This window comes from Daucus carota, chromosome 4, assembly GCF_001625215.2.
Source record: "Daucus carota subsp. sativus chromosome 4, DH1 v3.0, whole genome shotgun sequence".
Lineage (NCBI taxonomy): Eukaryota > Viridiplantae > Streptophyta > Magnoliopsida > Apiales > Apiaceae > Daucus > Daucus carota.
Window position 1 is genome coordinate 15903601 of NC_030384.2, and position 22609 is coordinate 15926209.

Here is a 22609-nt window from a genome sequence, read left to right on the forward strand (position 1 = left end):
CTCCCATAAATGTTATATAAGATATAACAATCATTGCAAATTTATGCATGCTTATATCATTAGATTGATGCAGTTACTAAGTCCCTGAATTTTGTTTCGATACAAATAGTCACTGAAGCCTTCGTGGGAGAACTTTATAAGCATGGGACCAATGGTAGCAGAGTGTCTTTAAAATTCTTAGATACATCATGGGATATTAAGGTAAAAATAAGAGGCGAAATGTGCTATTTAGGCAAAGGCTGGAGAGAATTTGTTGGTGTAGTTGGTTTGAGAGAGGGTGATTACCTTGTCGCCTTCAAAGAAAAAGATACTGAAAATAACATGCTAAGGGTGTGCATCTATAGTGAAGAAGACAATAGACGTGATCTAAAATCAGGTATGGTTCTTTCAACTAAGCTAAACTTTTCAGTGCAAAGAAAAATGGGAAGGTTTCACAATTAATCATATCTTCACTTTATTAGCTGTGACAGAATCAAATCGGTGGAGCAAGTCATTTTTAAGATTGTTTATGAAAAAGCTTCAGTAAACGGATTCTTTGTAAGTATTGTTTCATATATTTTGATGTAGTTTTGTAGGTACTACCAACATTTTTTTTGAATACGATATAAGGATATTATATCATCGCTTGTATAAGAACAATTATTGATACCCATAAATAAGGAGGTTAAAAATTAAGACTAAACATTACATGCTTCCGGTTCAAAAATGACTAACTCTGATTCTGAACTTCTTACTGTCTACAATAAAACCACTTGATCAAATCATTCCAGGTTAAACATGCTTCAAATGTTGATTACGAATAATCATTGAGACGACACTGAAATCCACTGACTTTGACACTGAAATTGTAAACCATCCTGATCACTAAACCACTTGAAATTTATTTGTCACCGAGGTCTGAACATTTTAATGAACTTCTTCAAGTGACTTGTAAGTGTTTCAGCTTTCTTGATTGTCTAATTAATCATGTATCACCTAATATTCATTATGTTGATTCTTGTGTCCTACTTATTCATTATTTTTTTGTCTTGATTCTAGTGTTGAGTTATCGCTATTACACATTACGTTACATTATGTTTTACACTATATAATAATTCAGTTATTAATTTAATATTTAATTTTCTAAAATAGTACTAGGACTAAATTTTATAGTATTTTGATTATTTAGTTATTATTATTTATAAACATAATAAGAAAAATTCATTTTTTTAATCAAAATTCCAAAAATTTTATGACCCAGCCATCGGGTAAAACGTACAAACACAACTCGTATCATTCACATTCATATTTTGTCACAGTGTTGTAGAGAAGTGTTATGCCCAAATATCAACTGGGCGGTTAATTGCGTGAATCTCGCCCTAGGATCTAGGATCAACTCATGACTTGAGTCAACCTCGCCCCCCATGGACCCTACCTCGCCCCTTTGTAGTCCTCGCCCTATGGCAAGCTCTGGACACCTTATATGTAGATCCACTAGTCTGATTCTTAGGTGGTCCTCGCCTTGATATAGCCATCGCTTGGACAGACATCTCGCCTGAAGCTTTGTCCTTGCCTGTCGATCAGAGATGCTTACTTTTCTCAATTATTATTATTAAATTGGGCTCCCGGCCCATATTTAGCTTCACCCTCAGTGAGGATGGGGGTAGACCACATAGCCGAATTAAGGGAGGTCCACATGTTCTAAATCGGGTTAGCCCATCTAGTCTCATGCTCTTTAGAGGAGGCTGGGCCTCAGCAGCCTATACCTGTTTGATCTAAGACAGTGGTTTACAGCTAGAACCAGAAAAATAGAAAACTTATTCTAATTAGGTTACTTGTTCCCCAAGAGCTACGTCAGACTTGATCGATACGTAGACACATTCTGCAAAAGCGAATACTCCTTTGATCTTGTGAGAAAATTCTGATTCTCAAATGATCTCAACCAAACCCAAAATCACCATCTCTGTTCCGTTGTACGCCATCATCAACAAACAATAATTTCATCAACCCACCCCAAATCTTGTAATCATCAGATTCCTCCGTTAACAAGAGCATGCATAAAAGATATATGGAGTAAGAGGTATACATGAATCAAAGACAATATAACCTGAAACGACTCTACTACTATACAAGTAAGTTGTTGTACATTTTATCATTCTCAGAACTGGTAGCTAATGTGACGATACATATATGAAATTAAGTGCTAGATACGAAGATATTATTCATACTATCAAAGAAAACCAACATTAATCATTTCCTAGCCTTGTGAAATTTAGACAACAAAAGTCTGGCCAGTCATAGCATCCTGAAGATGCATTGACCCATCCTTCATCATTTGTACGCTTAAGCTTTGGAATCTCTCTCTTGAATATTGTCGAGATGCCTTTCTCCAATCTATTCCCGTCTTCATCATGGCAACAAACTCGTTGTAACTAATTTTTCCATCCTGCAAAATTGGACCACTAGTGTAAACTTAAATTCCTAAATGTTAAGATCTTACAACATTTGTAAATATGTTTAGCTAAGCAAAATGAAGTGAAAATAAGTAAAATTTGTGGTTAATGTTAGACCTTGTCTGTGTCAACCTCTCGCATTACTTCGTTGATTACATTGTCAGCCGTTTCACCTGATTCATCATCCAAAGCATCTCTCAACTCATCCACCTCAATATAACCATTAGAATCTCTATCGAAAAACATAAATGCTCTGTGTATATGCTCATCATTCTCCATCCTCTGCAAGTGGATTGTAACAGCCACAAACTCTCCATAGTTCAGTACTCCATTCCCATTAACATCAGCCTATTAAACAGAAATGAAACTGTATCAACATCTGATGCATTTTTCAGTAGCTTATTATATACACAAAGGGCAAAAGAGATTTCTGCACAGGTGCAAACAACTTTCTTGTGATGACAAGAGGCTTAAAAATATACGCCAATCATATTGATATGTACTTTTTCTTTTAAAAAAGTGAGAAATCAGACCAATAACAAAAGAGTATCGTGAATTTACCACATCCATCAGCATCTTCATCTCAGGTTCAGCCAATTGTGAACCAACTTTCCTTAACCCAGCCCTTAGTTCTTGATATGTAACTTTGCCGTCATTGTCTGTGTCCATCAAAGTAAACATATCCCTCATAACTTCAACTTCTTCAATAGACAAATGTTCAGCAATTACCTACATCAATCAAAAAAACCCAAATCTTGTGATATATTTGGCATATTTAAAATACCATTCACTAAGAGCTGAAAACAGCTTACAGATAACACCTATAGACATGCCAATACATTTTATGTGTGATATTAAAATTACTGATAATGTGAATGTGTGATAATAACACAAGCTCATGGGGCCAAACCAACCATTTGCGGAAACTTACCCGCAATGCTTTCTTCTTGAATCTGTTCATTAGAGAGAACTGCTTGAGCCGTGTTCTTACTATATCTCCCAACGAAACATTAGAAACCTTCTTTGCATTTTGTAGCCAGGGATGTTCTAGCAGTAAACATAAAACAAAGACTTGTTACCAGATGTAGCGGTGCCAATGGTGTAACATAATTTCAGTTTAATTACTAGCTTTCACAAATCAGAGAGCTTTCTTTTAGAGAGCATATATTTCAAGGGTAAGCTCTTCTAGTCTAGGGTCAAGAAAAACATCATCCTTAACCTACTTAAACAGTCTTTGAAAAGAATATAGTCTGAGGATAAGGCACAAAGATCATTAATATTACAATTCTGAAAAATTATTTGAATGCATATTAAGTGTCATCATGAGGACCATAAGACAGAAGCCATACAATGTTCTGCAATTACAAACAACTACATTTGGGTAGAAGACATTTGCAAGGACTTACCAAGCACCTGTTTCGCAGTCAAACGCTTCTTTGGATCAGGTTCTAGCATTTGTCGAACAAGACTTTTGGCATTATTAGAAATCTGAGACCAGGGTTCCCTCTTAAGATCAAGTGTGCCGCGCAAAATAGCTAGAGCAATGCCCTGTTCAGAATCTGTGACAGCAAAATGAAAGTAGAACCACCTTTTAAAAAAATTATTCAACATCCAACAAATTGAATAATCGAAATGCTTATGATTGATACCTGCCCAAAAAGGAGGAACTCCACATAAGAGAATATAAAGTATGACTCCTGCACTCCATACATCAACCTCTGGGCCATAATTTCTTCTCAAAACTTCTGGGGCCATATAATAAGGACTTCCCACAATCTCTGAAAACTTCTCACCTTGAACAATAAATAAATACGTAAAAGAGAGTTGGCAAATAACCATCAAATATTTGGAATGAATTAACAAAAACTAACAGTTGTGTTCATTTGGATGGAATGAAATGGAAAGAAAATGGAATGAATTTTGTACTCTAATATCAGGTTGATTACAGAAAATGTCCATAATTTTCATTTCTTCCGTCATTCCATTCCAAGAAATTTAAACTCATTTATATTTAGTCACTATTTTCTCATACTTTTTTATTTCTCCATAAATATTTTATATAATTTTTCATTCTATTATTCTCTCATTCCATTCTCTCCAAGTGAACACAGCCTAAGGGAACTATGAATGAGGACTTGAGGAGTTCGAAGACTAAAATATACTCCTTCCGTCCATTTTTAATTGTCCACAATTGACTTTTGGTGGTCAAATTGACCAATATTTGACTAGAGATTACAGATAATTCTTTTATTATTTTAAAAAGCTAAAAATTATATTTTAAAATAAATTATATGTACTTTATAGTGATATAATTTTTAAATATTTTTTCAATTATATAATATACATGAAGTTCAGTCAAAATTTGGTAAGTTTGACTATTAAGGATCAAAACTTGATAATTAAAAAAGGACGGAAGGAGTATGAGATTAAAGTCAAATAATATATTACTTCATCTATCTCTTGTTCTTTTAAAAAAAACTAGCATTAAAGCCCGTGCGAGGCACGGGTCTCTAGTTTTTGCTGTGTTTTAAATAAGTCTCTAGTTTTTGCTGTGTTTTAAATAATATTCATGTGTCATCATATTGTTCTCGTACGAGCCTTGAGTTTGTATTGTGTTTTAAATAATATCTGTGTGTCATCATATTGTTTCGAGCGTAACTATTACATTTTATTTTTTGACAAAATATGTAAATATGAAAAATGTAATATTTGCACCCTAATAGCATTAATAGTAATAATAAGTACTATTCCCTCCGTCCCATTTTATATGACGCTTATTCCTTTTTGGGACATCTCTAAAATAATGAACTTATCATACTTACTATTTTTAAACATTACTTTTCACTATTACACCCACTACTTCTCTATTTTATACTCTTTTTTATTAAAGGTTTAATGACCTTTTAGCCCTCAAAGTATGGGTGGAAGTTCCGATGTAGGGGTGGCAATTTCGGGTAACGGGTTGTGTTCTTTTCATCAATCGGGTCAATTTCGGGTCAAGCTAAAATCACTTAAAATTAAATAAACCACAAATTGAAGTTGTTACAAATGAAATTCTCATTTCGGGTCATTTCGGGTTCATTTCGGGTCCGTCGGTTGATTTTCGAGTCACTTTCGGGTTTCTGTCTCAGTAAATCGGGTTTCGGGTTGGGTCGGGTTCGTGTCGGATTTCGGGTCGTGTCTGATATTGCCACCTCTGTTCCGATGCGGCCTCGAAGTTTAAAAACGTACCTTTCGACCCTCAAAGTATCTTTGTCGTACCTTTTAGCCCTTTTTAAAAATACCAGTATAAATCGGGGGATAAACTTGACAATTCATATTCGGGGTAAAGTTTGGGCGTACCTTTTAACTCTTAAAGTATACATCTCGTTCCTTTTAACCCCTAAAGAATACATTAAAATTCATTAGATGTTCTTTTTAACCCTTAATGTTTAATGCCCCTTTTAACCCTCACGTGTGAAATGTCAACTTTGTTCAACCCGTTATATACACCATAAGGGCTAAAAGGTACGACAAAGATACTTTGAGGGTCGAAAGGTACATTTTTAAACTTCGAGGCCGCATCGGAACTTCCACCCAAACTTCAAGGGCTAAAAGATCATTAAGCCTTTATTAAATAAACACTATTACACTCACTACTTACCTCCACTGTCTCAAATCTATTTTTAAATTTTGATATGTTCCACCACTTTACCCACTTTCCAACTAAATTTAACCTTTTTTAACTACCTTTTTCTTAATCTCCGTGAAAGTCAAATAAGGTCACTTAAAATGGGACGAAGGGAGTATATTTTAAAAAAAAATTCTGGATCAAAAACTACATTTGAACTGATATTTCTATATTCAAATTCGTTAGGATATAGAGACCATTATCATATTACCTATGTTCAAAATTATATTCGAAATTAATACTGATATTTTAGATTTTAAATATATTATAACTCACTAAAAGTATTTGTAATTTATTGTTGAAATTATTAAATTATCTCAACTAATATATCATGATTTTGATGAAAACTTGTTCTTGATATGTGAATTACGATATCCTAAATCATGTTTAAACGAAGATGTGTGGTCCGCGTTGTCTTACATTTATTTCTTTTTTTTAGCGTATGTTTGCATAATTGTTAAAGTAATACATGATGGAGCAGATCATCAACACATTCTTTTTAGCATAAGTTGCACACATTTTGTATAAATAGAAATTGAAACATATGTTGTATGTAAAAAGACACATACCTTATTTTATTATAAAAGCATCAATTGAACTACTAACTGTATAATTGCACCCCAAAAATTTCTGACACCTTTGATGTGTCTTATCCTTTTATTTTTCATATCAATTATATAGTACTTCAACGTATTATATTTTCATTGTTAATTTAAAAATATTAGATGATTATTACTTTGATACATTATGTTATAATGTTATCTCGTTATAAAATTTAATTTTTTTATAATTAGTTTTTTGAGCTTGTCGATTAAGACTTTTAATGATTTTTCATGTAATCGTTATAAACCAGATCCCAAACAAATGATTTTTAGGAATTTCAAATAGGAAAAAGAGAGTAGATATGAGTTAGGCATCATGAAGTTCATAAAACCATGAACTATTTAGTTCAATTAGTCGTGTAGTTACTTTTTTAACTTTGTGCAAACTCACATTTTTAAATATTTTGATACATGTATTTATTAGGAGTGATCAATGTGGCATACCATGTTCAATTGTTAAAGATCAAGTCATATATCCGATATTTTGAATTATGAAAAAACTATTCTTGTTCTAATCCTGTTTAATCAGATATTAGTTTTCACTGTATCACGTCAGATTATCCGATTCAAAATTAATTATATTTTATTAGCTTAATTTGTAAATGATTAATTTAATTGTAGTTTGAATCATTTTATTTAACTGGTATATTATATATTGAATGATGGCATATTAAAAATTATAGTTTTAAGACTTTAATATATATAACTTATTCCTCTCTGTTATTTTATTAACCAAGTAAAATTTATAACTCAAATCTTTTTAGTAGTTCTCGTAAACGCGTTTTATTATTATATGGTTGACTTCTGATTGACAATATAGAATTTCCCTAAATTCACCTTCATATCACAAGTTATAGTATTTCAATTACATATATCATCATATTTTCTGACACCAAATTTGATGTATTGTCACTATTCTTATATCTATAATTTCTTTAAAAAAAGATTTTAGTTACACACCAAATTCTGAATTCATAAGTTTAAAAAAAAATTCTAATTAAATAGGAATATTCTTTCGGTCACCTTATTTCGTATTCTCCAAAATATTATAATCTCTTTATAAATCGCCTTTTATAACAAAAGAAATTAATATGACATAGTCCATGTTGAAAGCCCATCAATTTTTCTTTTCAAATATGCTCGCTTAAACCTCAGTTTGTGTGCTTATTTCTCACATTCATGACTTAAAATTTCTATAATATTGTATCGGTGCTCGTTTAAACTATTAAGTTAGATTTGAATTCGTTTATTTTTATTCAAATATGAATTATATCTATTTTTAGAAATTTGAATCATGGCTCGAACCCGATTATTCATATTCTTTTTCAATTTTAAATTTATTTACGTAAATAATTAATTTATAGATATTAATCTATCATGTAAACAATATATGAGACTTAACTGAAATAATAACTTGTCTCAAATAACTTGTCTCAAATAAATAAGATATTGAAACTAATATAAATACAATAGTTTTAAAGGATGTGGTTAATGCTTTTGAATAACAAACTAATTGTTTGTGTAGTTCAAGTGGTTTGAGTGATGTATTTGCATCGGAGAGGTCCTGAGTTCGAGTCTTATGAATAACATTTTTTTTAATATATATGAGAAGAGGCTAGGTTCGGAGCTAGGTAATTAATTTGCTCAGGAGAGGCTAGGTTCGGAGCTAGGTAATTAATTTGCTCAGGAGAGAGGCTTAACACGAACGTGTTGGGCTATTATATATATATAAGTAGATTATAAGACTTGACGTGTATCTTAAGGTGTATATAAAATATAATTTTATAATTTATTTTTAAATCTTTTTACATAAATATTTGAACATTAAATTTTTTATTTGGAAAAACAATTATCAAAACTTATAAAATTATATTTCATAAGAGATTTAAAAGGTGAGGTTTCCATTATTACTCAAGAATTCCTCCCAAAATTCTGCGAGGTCAAGAAAGGTGAAAAGGACAAAGAAGCTAAAGCAATATTCTTTTTATTCCAAAATAATACTCGTTTTGACTTTGTGCACATAATTTGAGGTGTAAAAACAATATACTCCTACATATTATTTTGCAAAAAAGATTTTTGAATAAAAATTTAACATCTATATTTTTATTCAGAAAAAGAAAATTTTAAAAATAATAAGTAGAAGTATATTTTTCTAACCCATCAAAATACGTGCAGAAAGTCAAAACAACTATTATTTTGGAATGGAGGGAGTAGAACAAAACTTTAACTTTTTGTCAGCAATCAATAATATTCCTAATTACTCTTTTATTTATATTTTATAAATCTTTTGACTTTTTGACATATACCTGTGTTTTGATTACATAATAATAAATATTAATTTTAAATTTTATTTTTATGAATTATTTTAGTTATTGTATATTTTTATTAAGAAAATGGTTTGAGAACAATAAATTTTATTTTATAGTCAAAATTTAGAAAATAAAAGTCAAACCAATTATTTAACAAAAATATAATTTTGTTCTTTAATAGTCAAACCACCTCTAAGATTCCCATAAAATGGATATCTGCTAAAATTATATCGTAGTTGCATGTTAAAGAAGTATAAGGGTAGCTTTCTTCCACCTACTCTGTTCCTTAATAAACTGAAAACTCATACCCAGAATTCTGGCCCCTAGTTATTTCAATCAGCCATGTTTTCTCAAGTCAAAAGCTCGATAATCATCCATGAAATCTACTCCTACAAACTTTGTAAGAAAAAAATATCCATGAAATCATATAGTATTCACGTATGTATGATCAATTTGCAAACAAATTAAAAATATGTATCAACTTGTGATAATTATATTGGTGAGGTTCTCGATATCCAATAAGGAGATATATAAAACGTGAAATTTGGGTAAATATTGAGAAAATTGAACGTTATATATCCTAAAAATGAGAGAGCAATCACATACCAGGTTTAAAGAAAACAGAGAGCCCAAAATCAATCGCCATAAGAGGAGAACTCTCCTTGTTATTAGCAAAGAGGAAATTCTCCGGTTTCAAATCTCGATGAATAACACCATTATCATGGCACATCTTCACCACTATTGCCACGGTCTTGAAAACGGTAGCTGCAGCTCTCTCACTATAATGCCCTCTAGCAACAATCCTGTCAAACAACTCGCCGCCTTGACACAAATCCATAACCAAATGCACAGCCTCTTCATCCTCATAAGTGGCTCTGAGCTTCACAATGTTGGCATGGTCAGGCAAGCTTGACATGATCGCAACTTCTCTACGGACATCTTCGATGTCGATTGCCGTCCTTAGCTTTTTCTTTGATATGGACTTGCAAGCTAGGTTTTGTCTTGTTTCTTTGTCTGTGCACAAGTAAGTGATCCCGAACTCTCCACGACCGAGTTCGTGGCCCACGATGTACTTGTCGGTGATTCGAGTCCAGCGGTGGTTGCCTGGAGATAGATCTCTGAGGACACGGATCACTGCGGGAGATGATGATGAGTAAGGGTTTGGTTTTCTTGTGTTATTGTTGTTTGTTGTGGTTTCTGGTGTTATACATGCAGCACAATTTCCCATGATGAAAATTGATAAGGTACCACGCTACAGTGACCGCCAACAGTACCCGCCCCAGCTACAGGGTCTTAAGACCCCCAAAGTCAGACCTCATCATTACCAAGTACAAGGCAAACAGGATAATAAGCATGCACAAATCCCAAAAGGACAAGAAAAAGGACAGTAGTTGCACCAAAGCAGCCACCCATGCTGGGGAGTGGCTATAGACCCATTCCCGCTACTGTAGCAACAGTGGCGGCCAAGGGCCTATATAAAGCACTCCCCAGCCAAGGTGGGAGGTAAGTGCAAATTTCTCCCCAAAACTCTCTCTAAAAAGCATCTCTCACCAGACACTTAGAGTGAAAACTCTCTGATTTCCCTTACTTGTCAAGCATATCCAAATCACTGATTATCACGCCGGAGGCGCCTCACGGGATGTCACCCCCCGTGTAGCGTTGTTTTGCAGGTTAGGTCCTGCCTGAAGCTTCCCGGAACAGTGCACTGGAACCCTAGACGAGATTTGGAGTTATCATTTGGCGCGCCAGGAAGGGGCCTTCTCCCTAAGAGAAACCTAACCGCATCCCTAGAAGCTGGGTGAATTTATGCAAACTCGATCCGGACTCATAGTAAGTCAGACCAGCAACATGGCAAACCCTCGCCCAAACATGCAAAACACCAACCCGCTAAACCCCGACCCTACTAACCCTAACGCTCAAGTAGTCGGGGACGACGTGCTCCTACAAAACCTATCACCGTCCGGAAACTCCGTCCCAAACGCGGGACAAAACACCAACGCAGTACCCCCCCCGCTCGTTCAAGGGGGGCCCATTGACCTGACAAAGTTCACACAGCAACAGATCGACATAATGCTAAAAGTGGCATCTGCCTTCCCACAACCTAGGGGGGAGGCGCGCGGAAACCATGAACCCCGAGACGAGGAAGAGCGAAGTGAAGCTCATAGCCAACCTCGCCCACAAAAGTCCACAGCATCGCACCTTGGACCGTCACAAAACACGAACCACAAAAACCACGGTGGCCAGCAACACCGCCCCTCAACCTGGAAGGAAAATAGGAGAATCCGGGATCTGAAAAAAGAGCTCGAGGCCAAGCAAGCAGAATACGAAAAGGCCCGCGCCCGTCTCGAAGGCCGTCGTACCGAGACCCCTGAGGTTCGCAACGACACAGGAAGCGTCAATCCCTCCAACGCGGACATGCTCAATACGCTCATGGCCCTAAAAAAGCGCCTCGAGGATGGCACCAGTGGTGAAGTCGGAGAATCCCCTTTTACAAAGAGACTAGAGGATGAGCCAAAGCAAAGGCACATCAAGCATCTTAACCTGAACCCCTTCGACGGGATGGGAGACCCCGAGGAGCACCTTAGCTACTTCAACCAACTGGCCCTGCACTACGAGTACCGCGACCTCACCAAATGCCGTTTCTTCGCCGCCACCCTGAGGGGAAGCGCGCAGCGGTGGTTCAGTCGCGTCCCGGCCAGGAGCATAGACACTTGGGCCGACTTTAAAAGGGCATTCCTGAATAAATTCAGAGCAAACCAACCTCAGGAGGTGCACACTTCCTACTTACAAACCATCGGGCAAAGAGAAGGGGAATCCCTGCAGAGCTACATCAACCGCTTCAAGGAAGCGGTCAATAAGATCATCTGTGTAAACGAGATAGAGGCTCTCGTCCATTTGAAGAGAGGACTTGACCCGTATGAGTGCGAAAAATATGTTGTCAAACTAATGGAAGTCCAGCCTACAACATTAGCCAAGGCATATGACCTAGCGTCCCAAGCCGTCACGGAAGCGGAATCTCTGGCCGTGTTGAAACGGGCACGAGCCCCTCCCGCCAGCAATCAGAAACACTACCCTCGTGAGCGACACGTCCCGTACCAAAAACCCGTGGAGCAAATGCAAGTTCAAACTACACATGGACCTCCCGCCAACAAAAACAACAACATATCCGTAAAAGATCGTCTGGGCCCCGCGGTGGGTTTCCGCCCCGAGAAGCGCCCTGAGCCTAATTGGACTAAGTTCAGCCTCAGCCGGTCTGCCCTGTTAAGAGACATTAAAAACAAGCCATTTTACCAAGCACCGCCGGCCATGTGGACAAACCCGGAGGACCGGAACAAAGAGCGCCATTGCGAATATCACGAAACACATGGGCACTCTACGGATAGCTGCCTCGCACTCAAACACTTCCTGGAGCGACAAGCTAAAGCGGGAAACCTAAACCAATACCTCCCTCGGGATCTGCCACCACCACCACCACAGGACCATCGAGACGGTCGAAATGTGGTCAACCCCGTCTTTGGCGGCACCGTCACGCCCCCTGCCCCAGGCGGGCCTTCAGTGTATGCCATCGCCCAGGGAGAGGTGCACAGCCCCATATACTTCACACATGCAGATTACGAAGGTATCAACCCGGATCACAACGAAGCACTAGTAGTATCCCTGGACATAGCAGAAAACGAGGTAAGAAGAATATTGGTGGATAATGGCTCCTCTGCAGATATCTGCTTCCAGCACACCTGGGATCGACTGCGCCTCAACAACGCGGTTCCCGAACCCTGCCTTGAAGAGACACCCTTATATGGTTTTGGGCACAACGCTGTGCCCATAGCGGGAGTAGCTCATCTGCCAGTCACCTTCGGGTCACCCCCCCACCAAATCACCAAGACAATCAAATTCTACATCATCAACGCAGTCTCCTCATACAACATGATCCTAGGGAGGCCAACCCTGAATGCACTCAGAGCAATCCCATCGACCTCACACCTCAAAATGAAGTTCCCAACTCCCACAGGAATAGGCGAAATCAAGGGGGATTCTGAAACCTCGAAACGATGCTATGGGATAGCCTTAGTCCTAGCGGCCACCGAGCCCGGAAACATCAAGCGGGAGAACGCTGACAAACGAAAGCAGGAGAAGCGAAAGAAACACGCTGAAAACCTCCAAAGGAAGAACAAACGGCACCGAGAGGTGCAAGTCATAGAAACCCATGATCCCACGCACGAAGAACCTCCGCGCATGGACGCCGAACTCAAAAAATGCTTGTTACGGGATGAGCAACCCGTGGCAAAACCCGCTGTGGCAACAGAGCAAATTCAGCTCTCTCCTACCGACCCTACACGGAAAATCAGCATTGGGGCCGGTTTGGAGTCGGTGTTCAAGAAGGAACTTACAGATCTACTGCGCGAGTACGCGGACGTTTTTGCATGGAGCCCAAAAGACATGCCCGGCCTCGATGAATCCGTGGCCATGCACAAACTGAGTGTCGACCCCAAGAAGGCGCCAAAAAAGCAGAAGCGGCGCAACTTCGCTCCTGACCGCCAAAAAGCAATCGACGCGGAAATAGACAAGCTGTTGGACGCAGATTTGATCTGCGAGGTCTCATACCCGGATTGGGTGGCAAACGTCGTGCTCGTAAAGAAAGCTAACGGGAAATGGCGCATGTGCGTCGATTACACAGACCTTAACGCAGCATGCCCTAAGGACCCGTACCCGTTACCAAGCATAGACCAACTCATTGACGCAACAGCCGGGCACCTCATGCTCAGTTTCATGGACGCCTTCTCAGGATACAACCAGATTAAGATGGCACCGGAAGACTGTGAGAAAACTGCTTTCATCACTCATAGAGGAGTATACTGCTACAAGGTCATGCCTTTCGGCCTCATCAACGCGGGCGCCACCTACCAACGCATGATGAATAAGATCTTCGCACCCCAACTGGGACGCAACATGGAAGTCTATGTCGATGACATGATTGTCAAATCTATGCTCCAAGAGACGCACCTGACCGATTTGCGGGAATGCTTCGCAAACCTCAGAAAACACAACATGAAACTTAACCCCGACAAATGCACTTTCGCCCTAGGAGCGGGAAAGTTCTTGGGTTTCCTGGTAAGCCAACGCGGGATCGAGGCCAACCCGGAAAAAATCCAGGCCGTCATTGACATGCAGCCCCCAAAAACCATCAAGGACGTTCAACGCCTCACAGGGCGCCTCGCAGCATTGCGACGATTCATATCAAAGCTGGCGGAACGATGCCTCCCTTTCTTCGACACCCTCAAAGGAGCACTCAAAACCAAAAAGCTCACATGGACTGAGGAATGCCAAAAGGCCTTTGAGGACCTCAAAACGTACCTGGCCTCTGCGCCACTCTTGACGACCGCGTCCCCTAGCGAACCATTGTCACTATACCTGGCAGTCTCTGACAAAACGGTGGGCGCAGTGCTTATTAAGGAAGCAGAAACGGTGCAAAGACCAGTTTACTATGTCAGCCAAACACTAAAGGATGCAGAAACCCGCTACCCCAATACCGAGAAAACAGCCCTAGCCCTTGTCATGGCAAGTAGGAAGCTTCGTCACTATTTCCAAGGGCGAGAGATACGAGTCGTCACGAATCAACCCTTGCGCAAAATCCTCCACAAGCCTGAGTTGTCAGGACGACTTATTAACTGGGCGATCGAGCTCAGTCAATTTCACCTCACTTACGTCCCAAGGACCGCGATCAAAGCACAGGCCCTGGCCGACTTCGTCGTGGAGTGTAACTTTGCTAAACCCGACGAAGAAACACCGGACAACCAACAACCCCTCCCGGTCGCGGAAGGGTGGAAGCTTTACGTGGACGGTTCCGCCACCAACACCAGATGCGGAGCCGGGGCAATACTCATTAGCCCAGATGGTTTTTGTATAAAACAAGCCCTTCAGCTCAACTTCAAGGCCACCAACAACCAGGCGGAATATGAGGCCCTGCTTTCGGGTTTAGACCTCGCCCTAACCCTACAACTGCAAAATCTTACCATATACAGCGACTCCCAGCTGGTAGTTCGACAAACGACAGGTGACTACGCGGTCAAGGATTCAACTCTAGCTCAATACCAACAACTAGTGCAGACCCGCTTGTCCACACTCAAAAGCTACCAGCTCCACCAAATCGACCGGGAAGACAACTCATTGGCTGACAGCCTATCCAAACTCCTAGAGGGAGAGTACACGACCTCGGATGGCCCCGTCTACTTTCTATCTCTCCCGCATCCCTCAACAGAGGCCAAGGAACAACTCAGCATCACGCTCAACGAGGACAACTGGATGACCCCTCTCGTCGCTTACCTCCGAAATGGAACTCTGCCAACCGAGCATAGCAAAGCCCGGCAGATCAAGGCAAACGCAGCCAAATTCTTCCTACAAGACGATGTTCTCTACCGTCGAAACTTCGACTCCCCCATTCTCAAATGCGTCGATGACGACGAAGCAACATACTGCATGCGGGAAGTTCACGAGGGCATATGCGGGGATCACATGGCGGGCAAGGCCCTTACACATAAAATCTTGCGCCAAGGATATTACTGGCCAACCATGGCAAAAGACTGTAAAGCCTTTGTCAGAGCGTGCCACCAATGCCAGCTCTTCAGCAACGTCCCGCGCGCAGCCCCTGCAGTCCCAGTTTCAATACTCTCCCCTATCCCGTTCGCTGTGTGGGGAATCGACATTATGGGTCCTTTCCCCAAGGCCCGCGGGGAACTCCAATTTGTCATGGTAGCTATCGACTATATGACCAAGTGGGCAGAGGCAAAAGCACTTAGGACCATCACCCAAGAAGACGCAATCCGGTTTGTCCGCAACCAGATAATCACCCGGTTCGGTATCCCCACGACTCTCATCTCTGACAACGGGACGCAGTTCGTAGGAAAGAAATTCACCACCTTCCTCTCTGATCACGGGATCAAGCACAAAAAAGCATCAGTATGCCACCCGCAAAGCAACGGACAAGTCGAAGTCACAAATCGCATCATCCTTCGCGGGCTAGAAAAAAGCCTCACGGAGTCCAAGAAAAAATGGCCAGAACACCTACCCCAAGTCCTATGGTCCTACCGCACCACGCAGAAAACAAGCACAGGGGAAACACCATTTAAACTAGCTTTCGGGGCAGAAGCACTGGCACCGGTGGAAATAGGATCACCGTCCTTCCGCATGCAAAATTTCAACATCAACGACAGCATTGAGGGAATGCGGACTAACTTGGAGTTACTAGACGAGGTCCGAGCAGACGCAGTCCAGAAAATGGAGCTTTACAAAGAAAAGACAAGGGACTTCTTCGGAAAGCGGGTCCGAATGCGGGCATTCCAGGTGGGAGATTTAGTCAACAGGGCAACCGAGGCGTCAGACCCGCGCCACACGGGCAAGCTAATGCCCAAGTGGGAAGGCCCATATAAAATAGCACAAGTTATCCGTCCCGGTTCCTACAAACTATCCCATTTGGATGGCACGGAGGTCAACAATACTTGGCACGCGGAAAAACTCAAGAAATATTATCAGTAGCAGACATGGCCTAATGATTCATAGCATGTAAACGGGCATCCTTTTGGACTTATATATATTATTAACGATGTTTTCCGTCAATTTACGTCTTGATGATTCATCCAACAAGAAGCACATAAAAAGCACATTGTATAAAGCACATCTCAACAAAAGCACATAAAAGCACATTTACGCACAAGACACAAGGACAACTTATCATATATAATCCATATCTTACAAAGATCGGCTAAAGGCCGCCGCGGGAACAACGCTACCCGGGTCAAACCACGGTCACGGGTACCAAGCATATTACAAACGCACGCACACGGGAAATACAAACAACAATGGACCCCCGAAACATATAACGGGGGTACTTAGGAAATACAACAGCCAGCGTGGCGATAGCACCTTCTAAAAAGCCTCATCCTCCTCGCTCGAGTCACTCGCGGAAAGCTCATTGTGAATGAGCTGCAACTGCGCCCAGATCGCACCACGACGCTTCACCTGGCGGGCCCGAACGCGCTCCATCTTCTTATGATAAGACTCATGCAGGTCCTTGTTTTTCTGCATCAACTCCTCAAGGGCACCCCGGGCACGACTGCTAAGCGGCTCATCAATCCACACTTCATAGTAACAATCACCCGCAACACAAGCTTCCATGCGCCGCCCAGCATTCCGGCCACCCCAGATAGTCTTCATCACAACAGGACGATCACAATAACAGCGAGAGCCTACAAGATTGGACATGGTAAACACAATTTTTGCAATACACAAGGGGGAAACAACAAAGGTGTGAAGGAGCATAATACCTCCGTTTCAGGGGCAAGCTATTTATACTACTCCCACGCACGTACCTGGCAGCCACCTGTCAAGAAACAAGCATATGGCCTAGGGGGAAGGACGACCACCGCCATCCCTTCCCTAGACTAAATCCACACGCAACAACAAATATATAGCAAGGCATGGCCGCATATCCGCAACCATGCCCTGACAACGGCAAGGCTCCAACCTGTAAACTCGAGCAAGCAACACAAAGCACAGACAAATACACGCAACTAAAAAGCAAAACAAAAGCATATTAAACGCACAGCCCAATCCACACACAAGTCAACCGCCGTGGTACGGCAAATTACAGTCCCAAAAGAATAAGTTCAAATAGTCAAACCAGCCAAGTTCAAACGTAACTTAAAAGGCAACAGTATAAAGACAAAGGAGTTAAATGGTGGGGGTCTCAGTCGAGTCATCAACAAGCTCTTCATCTCCCTCCGGGGTGGCAGCCTCGGTCCCGTGTTGTTTCTCTGCATCAGCCATGACCGTGTCCGGGTTCTCTCTTTCCTCAGCTGCGGAGCGGGAAACCTCTGTCTCCTCCACCGCGGGATTCTCATCCACGGTTTCCAAAGTTTTTGGACTCTTTGTCCCAGCACTGCCTCCAGAGCTACCACCCGCACTCTCGAGCTCCTTCACCCGGTCAGCAAGCTTCTTGTTCTTCTTCTTCCTCTTGTGCGCCTTTGATTTTGCTTTCTTCAAGGAAGATGCCAGGTCCGCCACCCGCTTCTCCAAAGCGTCCACACCGGAAGAAGAACCACCCGCGCCCGCAACTAAGCTCAAATACTCTGCACTTTCTTTCACAGAAGAGACTCCCTCTTCAAAAGCTTTGGCCAGGGCAGCCCGATATTCAACACTGGCCTGATATTTCCGAATGGCCATCTCCTCAGTGGGTCGCGACGCAACCATAGCTTCAGCTTCTTCGGCACGCTTACGCAGCTCGGTGAAAGTCCGCTCCGAGGCCGCCTCCTTCCCCTCCCAAAACAGCCTTTGGGTTTCCAACTCCTTGTCCACAAGGCCCCTTCGATCCGAAAGCACCTGCCAGTCAGCCTTAAGAGTCTCCATCTCCTGGGCAAGTTCTTTCTTTTGATCCTCGACTGCATGGAAGCTCTCCACCAAGGTCTTCTTCTGACCTTCGAGATCACCAACCTGCTTCCGCAGTGCAATGTTGTCCTGGCGGAACATTTCTCCCCGGGTGCTTAACGCCAAGTCATACCCTCGAGCCTGCAACAACCATCAGAAAACATATCACAACCCACATACACGGACTTAAAACGCTAAGTACAAAAGCAAATGCACAAGCACATACCTTCCTGTGATGGAGCTCGGAACGACGCACCAGCTTTTTCCATCCCAACCCATCCATCTTTTCAACATCATCCTCAGTGAGGCCAACCTGCCCTGGCGGCCCGGCTCCAAACAAGTTACCCCGTCCCACACGACGGGCATCCACAGGTCCCACCTCATCTTCGGTCCCGGACGCATCCCCAGCACTAACACCCGCCATCAAATCCACATTGCCGCGGCGCTTCACGCGACGCCCAATCTGGGCACTCAAGGTCAACTTCCGACCACTGCCAGCACTGCGAACCCGTTTTCTCCGCCTAGGAACCTCGGGAGTTCGCCCCTCTGTTGTCGGGTTCTCCAACATCAATACAGTCGACGACCCGCCGACCTCAACACCTTCCTTCCCCCCAACTGCGCGGGACGTTCCCGCCTCCGCCACTTTCCCGCCAGTCTGCACACTGACCTCAGTTTCACCCTCCCCGCCAAGACCATCATCAAACTCGCCCGCGGTGGTATGACCGCCACCTTCTCTTTCCTCGCTGTCCGCGATCTCATGGATCTCGGGACTCTTCTCAACTTCCTCTTCATCATCGTCTGCATCCCCAAACACATCTTGGTTTTCCACCTCCTCACTTGGCACATTCTCTTCCTGCTCAGTCGCGGGCTCCGGTTCATCCCTCAAAAGCAGCACACGGCCTCGGGAAGCCGTCCCAGAAGTGGAAGCACCAATGGCCGTTCCCGAGGGTTGCACCATCACCCCCCGTGCCGCCCGGGCAGCCGCGCGCCCCGCTCGGCTTTGAGCCGGCGTACGTCGCCTTGCCTGCGACCGCCCTTCACCTTCACCCCGGGCAGCACCCCTGTACCTAGGGGGATTTCGGTTCAGCAAACCCGTGAGCAATTTTATCTCTTCTTCATCAGTCATGCCCTCCAAGGGCGGCAACTCCGTCAATCGCGGGTCCAGAACTGCAAATTCAAGCAACATATCACAACACTATAAAGCCAAAAACCAACACAACACAAAGCAAACTCACCCAAAACTTAGTAAAGTAAACACTTACGCAGGTATAGTTGCAGCCTCCCGTTCTCAAAGAATGCACTCTTGGTCCAAGTGCTCCCCAACGCCTTTGTAATACCGACCAGTATCTCCACGTCAACCGCGGACAATTGATCCCGCGGCGCGCGATAACTCTTCTCTACTTTCCGGGCCATATTAGGCATCCACGCCAGCTCACCACCCGCCACCACCAGAAACTCATACTGCCAGTCCGTCATACTATTCGGAAAATCAAAGGGCATATAGTCCACAAGCTCTCTGCCAATCACGCTGCTCTTATTGGCGAAAGGCAACTCCACAAACGGCTTGGCCGTGCTCGTCTTGATGTTAAACAGGTGAAAGAATGCCTTCAAGGTAGGCTGCTTCCCCAGAGCGGTGCAACTCGCTATAAACCAGTTAATAGCCCGAATCGCGTTGGGCGTGATCTGCGAGATCGAGCACTTCAAATGCACGCAGACAAGGTCCCACATGAAGCGGTGCATCGGGAACCTCAAACCCGCCTTCAGCTGTTCGAGGGTCACGCAGATAGACCCGCCAGCACCACGATGATGCAGCCTCTCCTCCTCACGGGCAGGCCTCCAGCTGTAATCACTCCCAAACCTAAACAACTTCGCCATGTATGGCCCATACTCCGCCACATTGAACGTACTCCTCCTCTGGAGATGATCACAGTCTGCTAGTTCTTGCTCCACCTTGGCATTGTTTATCTCCACTGGGCGTATCTTGAAAGTCCGGTAGAAACTGCTCTGATCCTCAAAGAACCTGTAATGCAGGTCTTTTGGCGGAAGAGGAATAGTAAACCGAGGAAAATCCCGCCACCGCCCAGACAAACTGATCAGCGGCCTTGCCTCCCTCGTCACGGGATCAAAACAATCTTCCCCGGGCATGGCAGCCATTTCTTCTTCAGTACCCGGATGAATAGCTTCCAGACGCACCTCTTCAGCCACAGCAGTCATCAATTACCTACAAGATTGCAACACAGAGAACAGCCCGTTACATACATCGCCTACATCCCGTCAACATTAGCGGCATAAAAATCAAAGACACAAGCACGTTTCACAACACAACCCCTTTTTCTTACCCGCGACTCCCATACAAACATATTATCAAACACCTACAGTACAAACACGTGCAACCGCCGCATATTACAAACCTTAAAACTTCAACCTAACCCTAAGGGTGCACAACCCGAGACGACAATCCCGAGGTCGCTACACCGCCCTCAAGCCGCAAACGCCACCGTAAAGACGGCAGTCACGGCGGCGAAAGCTCCACTACTACCACCACAAATCAAAGACGAAAACACAGACGTTCAGACATTTCAAAAAACTGAAAGGACAAGCCCTAAAACACCGCTCTACCCACACTACGGCGCAACAACACGATTACGAGACTTATATACGCCGGTGAGCAACCAAATACGCAAAATACAGTAAGAGCGGCAACAAACGCGATGAACAAAGCAAAGTCTAACAACATCAGAAAAATGTGACTAAGCAGCAACATCAAGAGAAAAGACAAGCATAAACTTAAAGGCTCGTCGGCGACGCTTACTTGTTACCGGAACTGACAAAGAGAACGGTTGCTCTTTACTCCTCCGAACGACCTCTCGCAACTTACAGAAAAAAAAAGCGGAGCACTTCGGAAAAACTAAAGCTTCAGACAAATATACTCAGACCTGGTTTTTGAGACATACATATATACCCCCACAGTTACCAAGAGGTGCATTAACTGCATGGCCACGTGCACGCACACGATTGGCTCAGAAACTGCACCATCACACCCACCCCTCCTCAAAAGCCGCATAAACCGTACTTCATCCCCAAAAAACCCCCAACTTCGAAAACCGGTGCCTCTTCGATTACCCATGTACACAAATACATATACGCCACTCTACTTATCAAATCTCACCCACAACATTCTCGCATTCAATTTTATTCCCCATTTATTACTCAATTTATTACCAGTCATAAATTGGTCGAAGACAAAAAACATAAATACAAGCAAGCCACAAGCCCGCGGGAAAGCAAAACACTTCACATATATATATCAAGTTTCTTTTTAATACAAGCCAAAGCGGACTCAGTCCGCGACAAAGAAGCCCTATTGCTACAGCTGAGCCTCCAAGTCCGCAATGCGGGCTTGGACATCCTCTAATCGCTCCTGCAGCTCGTCTCTCTCTTCCCGGGCCGCAGTCAATCTCTCCGCCACGGTAGCCTCCGGCGCGGGTTCCGGGCGATCGATGGGCACATACCATCGCCCATTGATCTGCACCGCCGCTCGCCCGCGTCCCGGCACCAGCATCCTTTCATACACCTCCTCAAGGAGATCGTCGTAGGGAAGACCATCTTCCAGCATATCAGCCAACCTCCTAGCGAAAGGATCAGTAGGCAAATCGTTGAAAAGGGTGAGAAGTTCAACCCTCCTCATCCAACGCATCTGCGTCCTATAGCTCCCACTGGACACATCACTCCCATTGCTCACAGACGCCGAAGAGTTATCAGACATTTTTTACAATACTTTCACAACAAAAAGAGCGATTTGACGATTAAAAGAGAAGAAAGAAGATGAACGCACAGATGAAGTGCACAAATGAACTTCTCTAGACTTTATATAGCCACAGCCACAGCCCCGTAATAAAAGCAAATGGTGTTTCCAAAGCGTTTAAACTTCCCACAGGCGTTTCCTAGGTCAAATATAACTCAAACGCACCTGGAAAACCAGCGGTCAACAGTCTCCTCAGTGAATGTCTGGGCAGTGCATTTAATGCACACGGACACCCACAAGCTACAAGTCCACACAACTTCAACACCCACAATCAAATTTTTACATCTTCCCTCATTATTGGCCGCGTCCAATACCTGGGGGGCACATTTTCATTTTTATTCAAATTTTTACATCTTCCCTCATTATTGGCCGCG

The 22609-nt window shown here is 42.8% G+C and overlaps 2 protein-coding genes across 2 annotated transcripts; one reads left to right on the top strand and one right to left on the bottom strand.

The window, feature by feature from the left end:
• Positions 1–2021: 2021 nt before the first annotated feature.
• On the bottom strand, positions 2022–10244 carry LOC108192320 (calcium-dependent protein kinase 30). Its single transcript, XM_017372381.2, has 7 exons — positions 9620–10244; positions 4082–4225; positions 3839–3991; positions 3364–3479; positions 2994–3161; positions 2550–2780; positions 2022–2425 (listed from the first exon to the last, which is right to left on the bottom strand). Exons 1-7 carry the CDS (start codon positions 10239–10241, stop codon positions 2252–2254), a joined length of 1608 nt encoding a protein of 535 aa, XP_017227870.1. The 5' UTR covers positions 10242–10244; the 3' UTR covers positions 2022–2251.
• A 401-nt stretch (positions 10245–10645) lies between these two features.
• LOC108194537 (uncharacterized) lies at positions 10646–16543 on the top strand. The gene has a single exon (XM_064092053.1). The coding sequence runs from the start codon at positions 10820–10822 to the stop codon at positions 16541–16543; it is 5724 nt and encodes a 1907-aa protein (XP_063948123.1). The 5' UTR covers positions 10646–10819.
• Positions 16544–22609: the final 6066 nt, after the last annotated feature.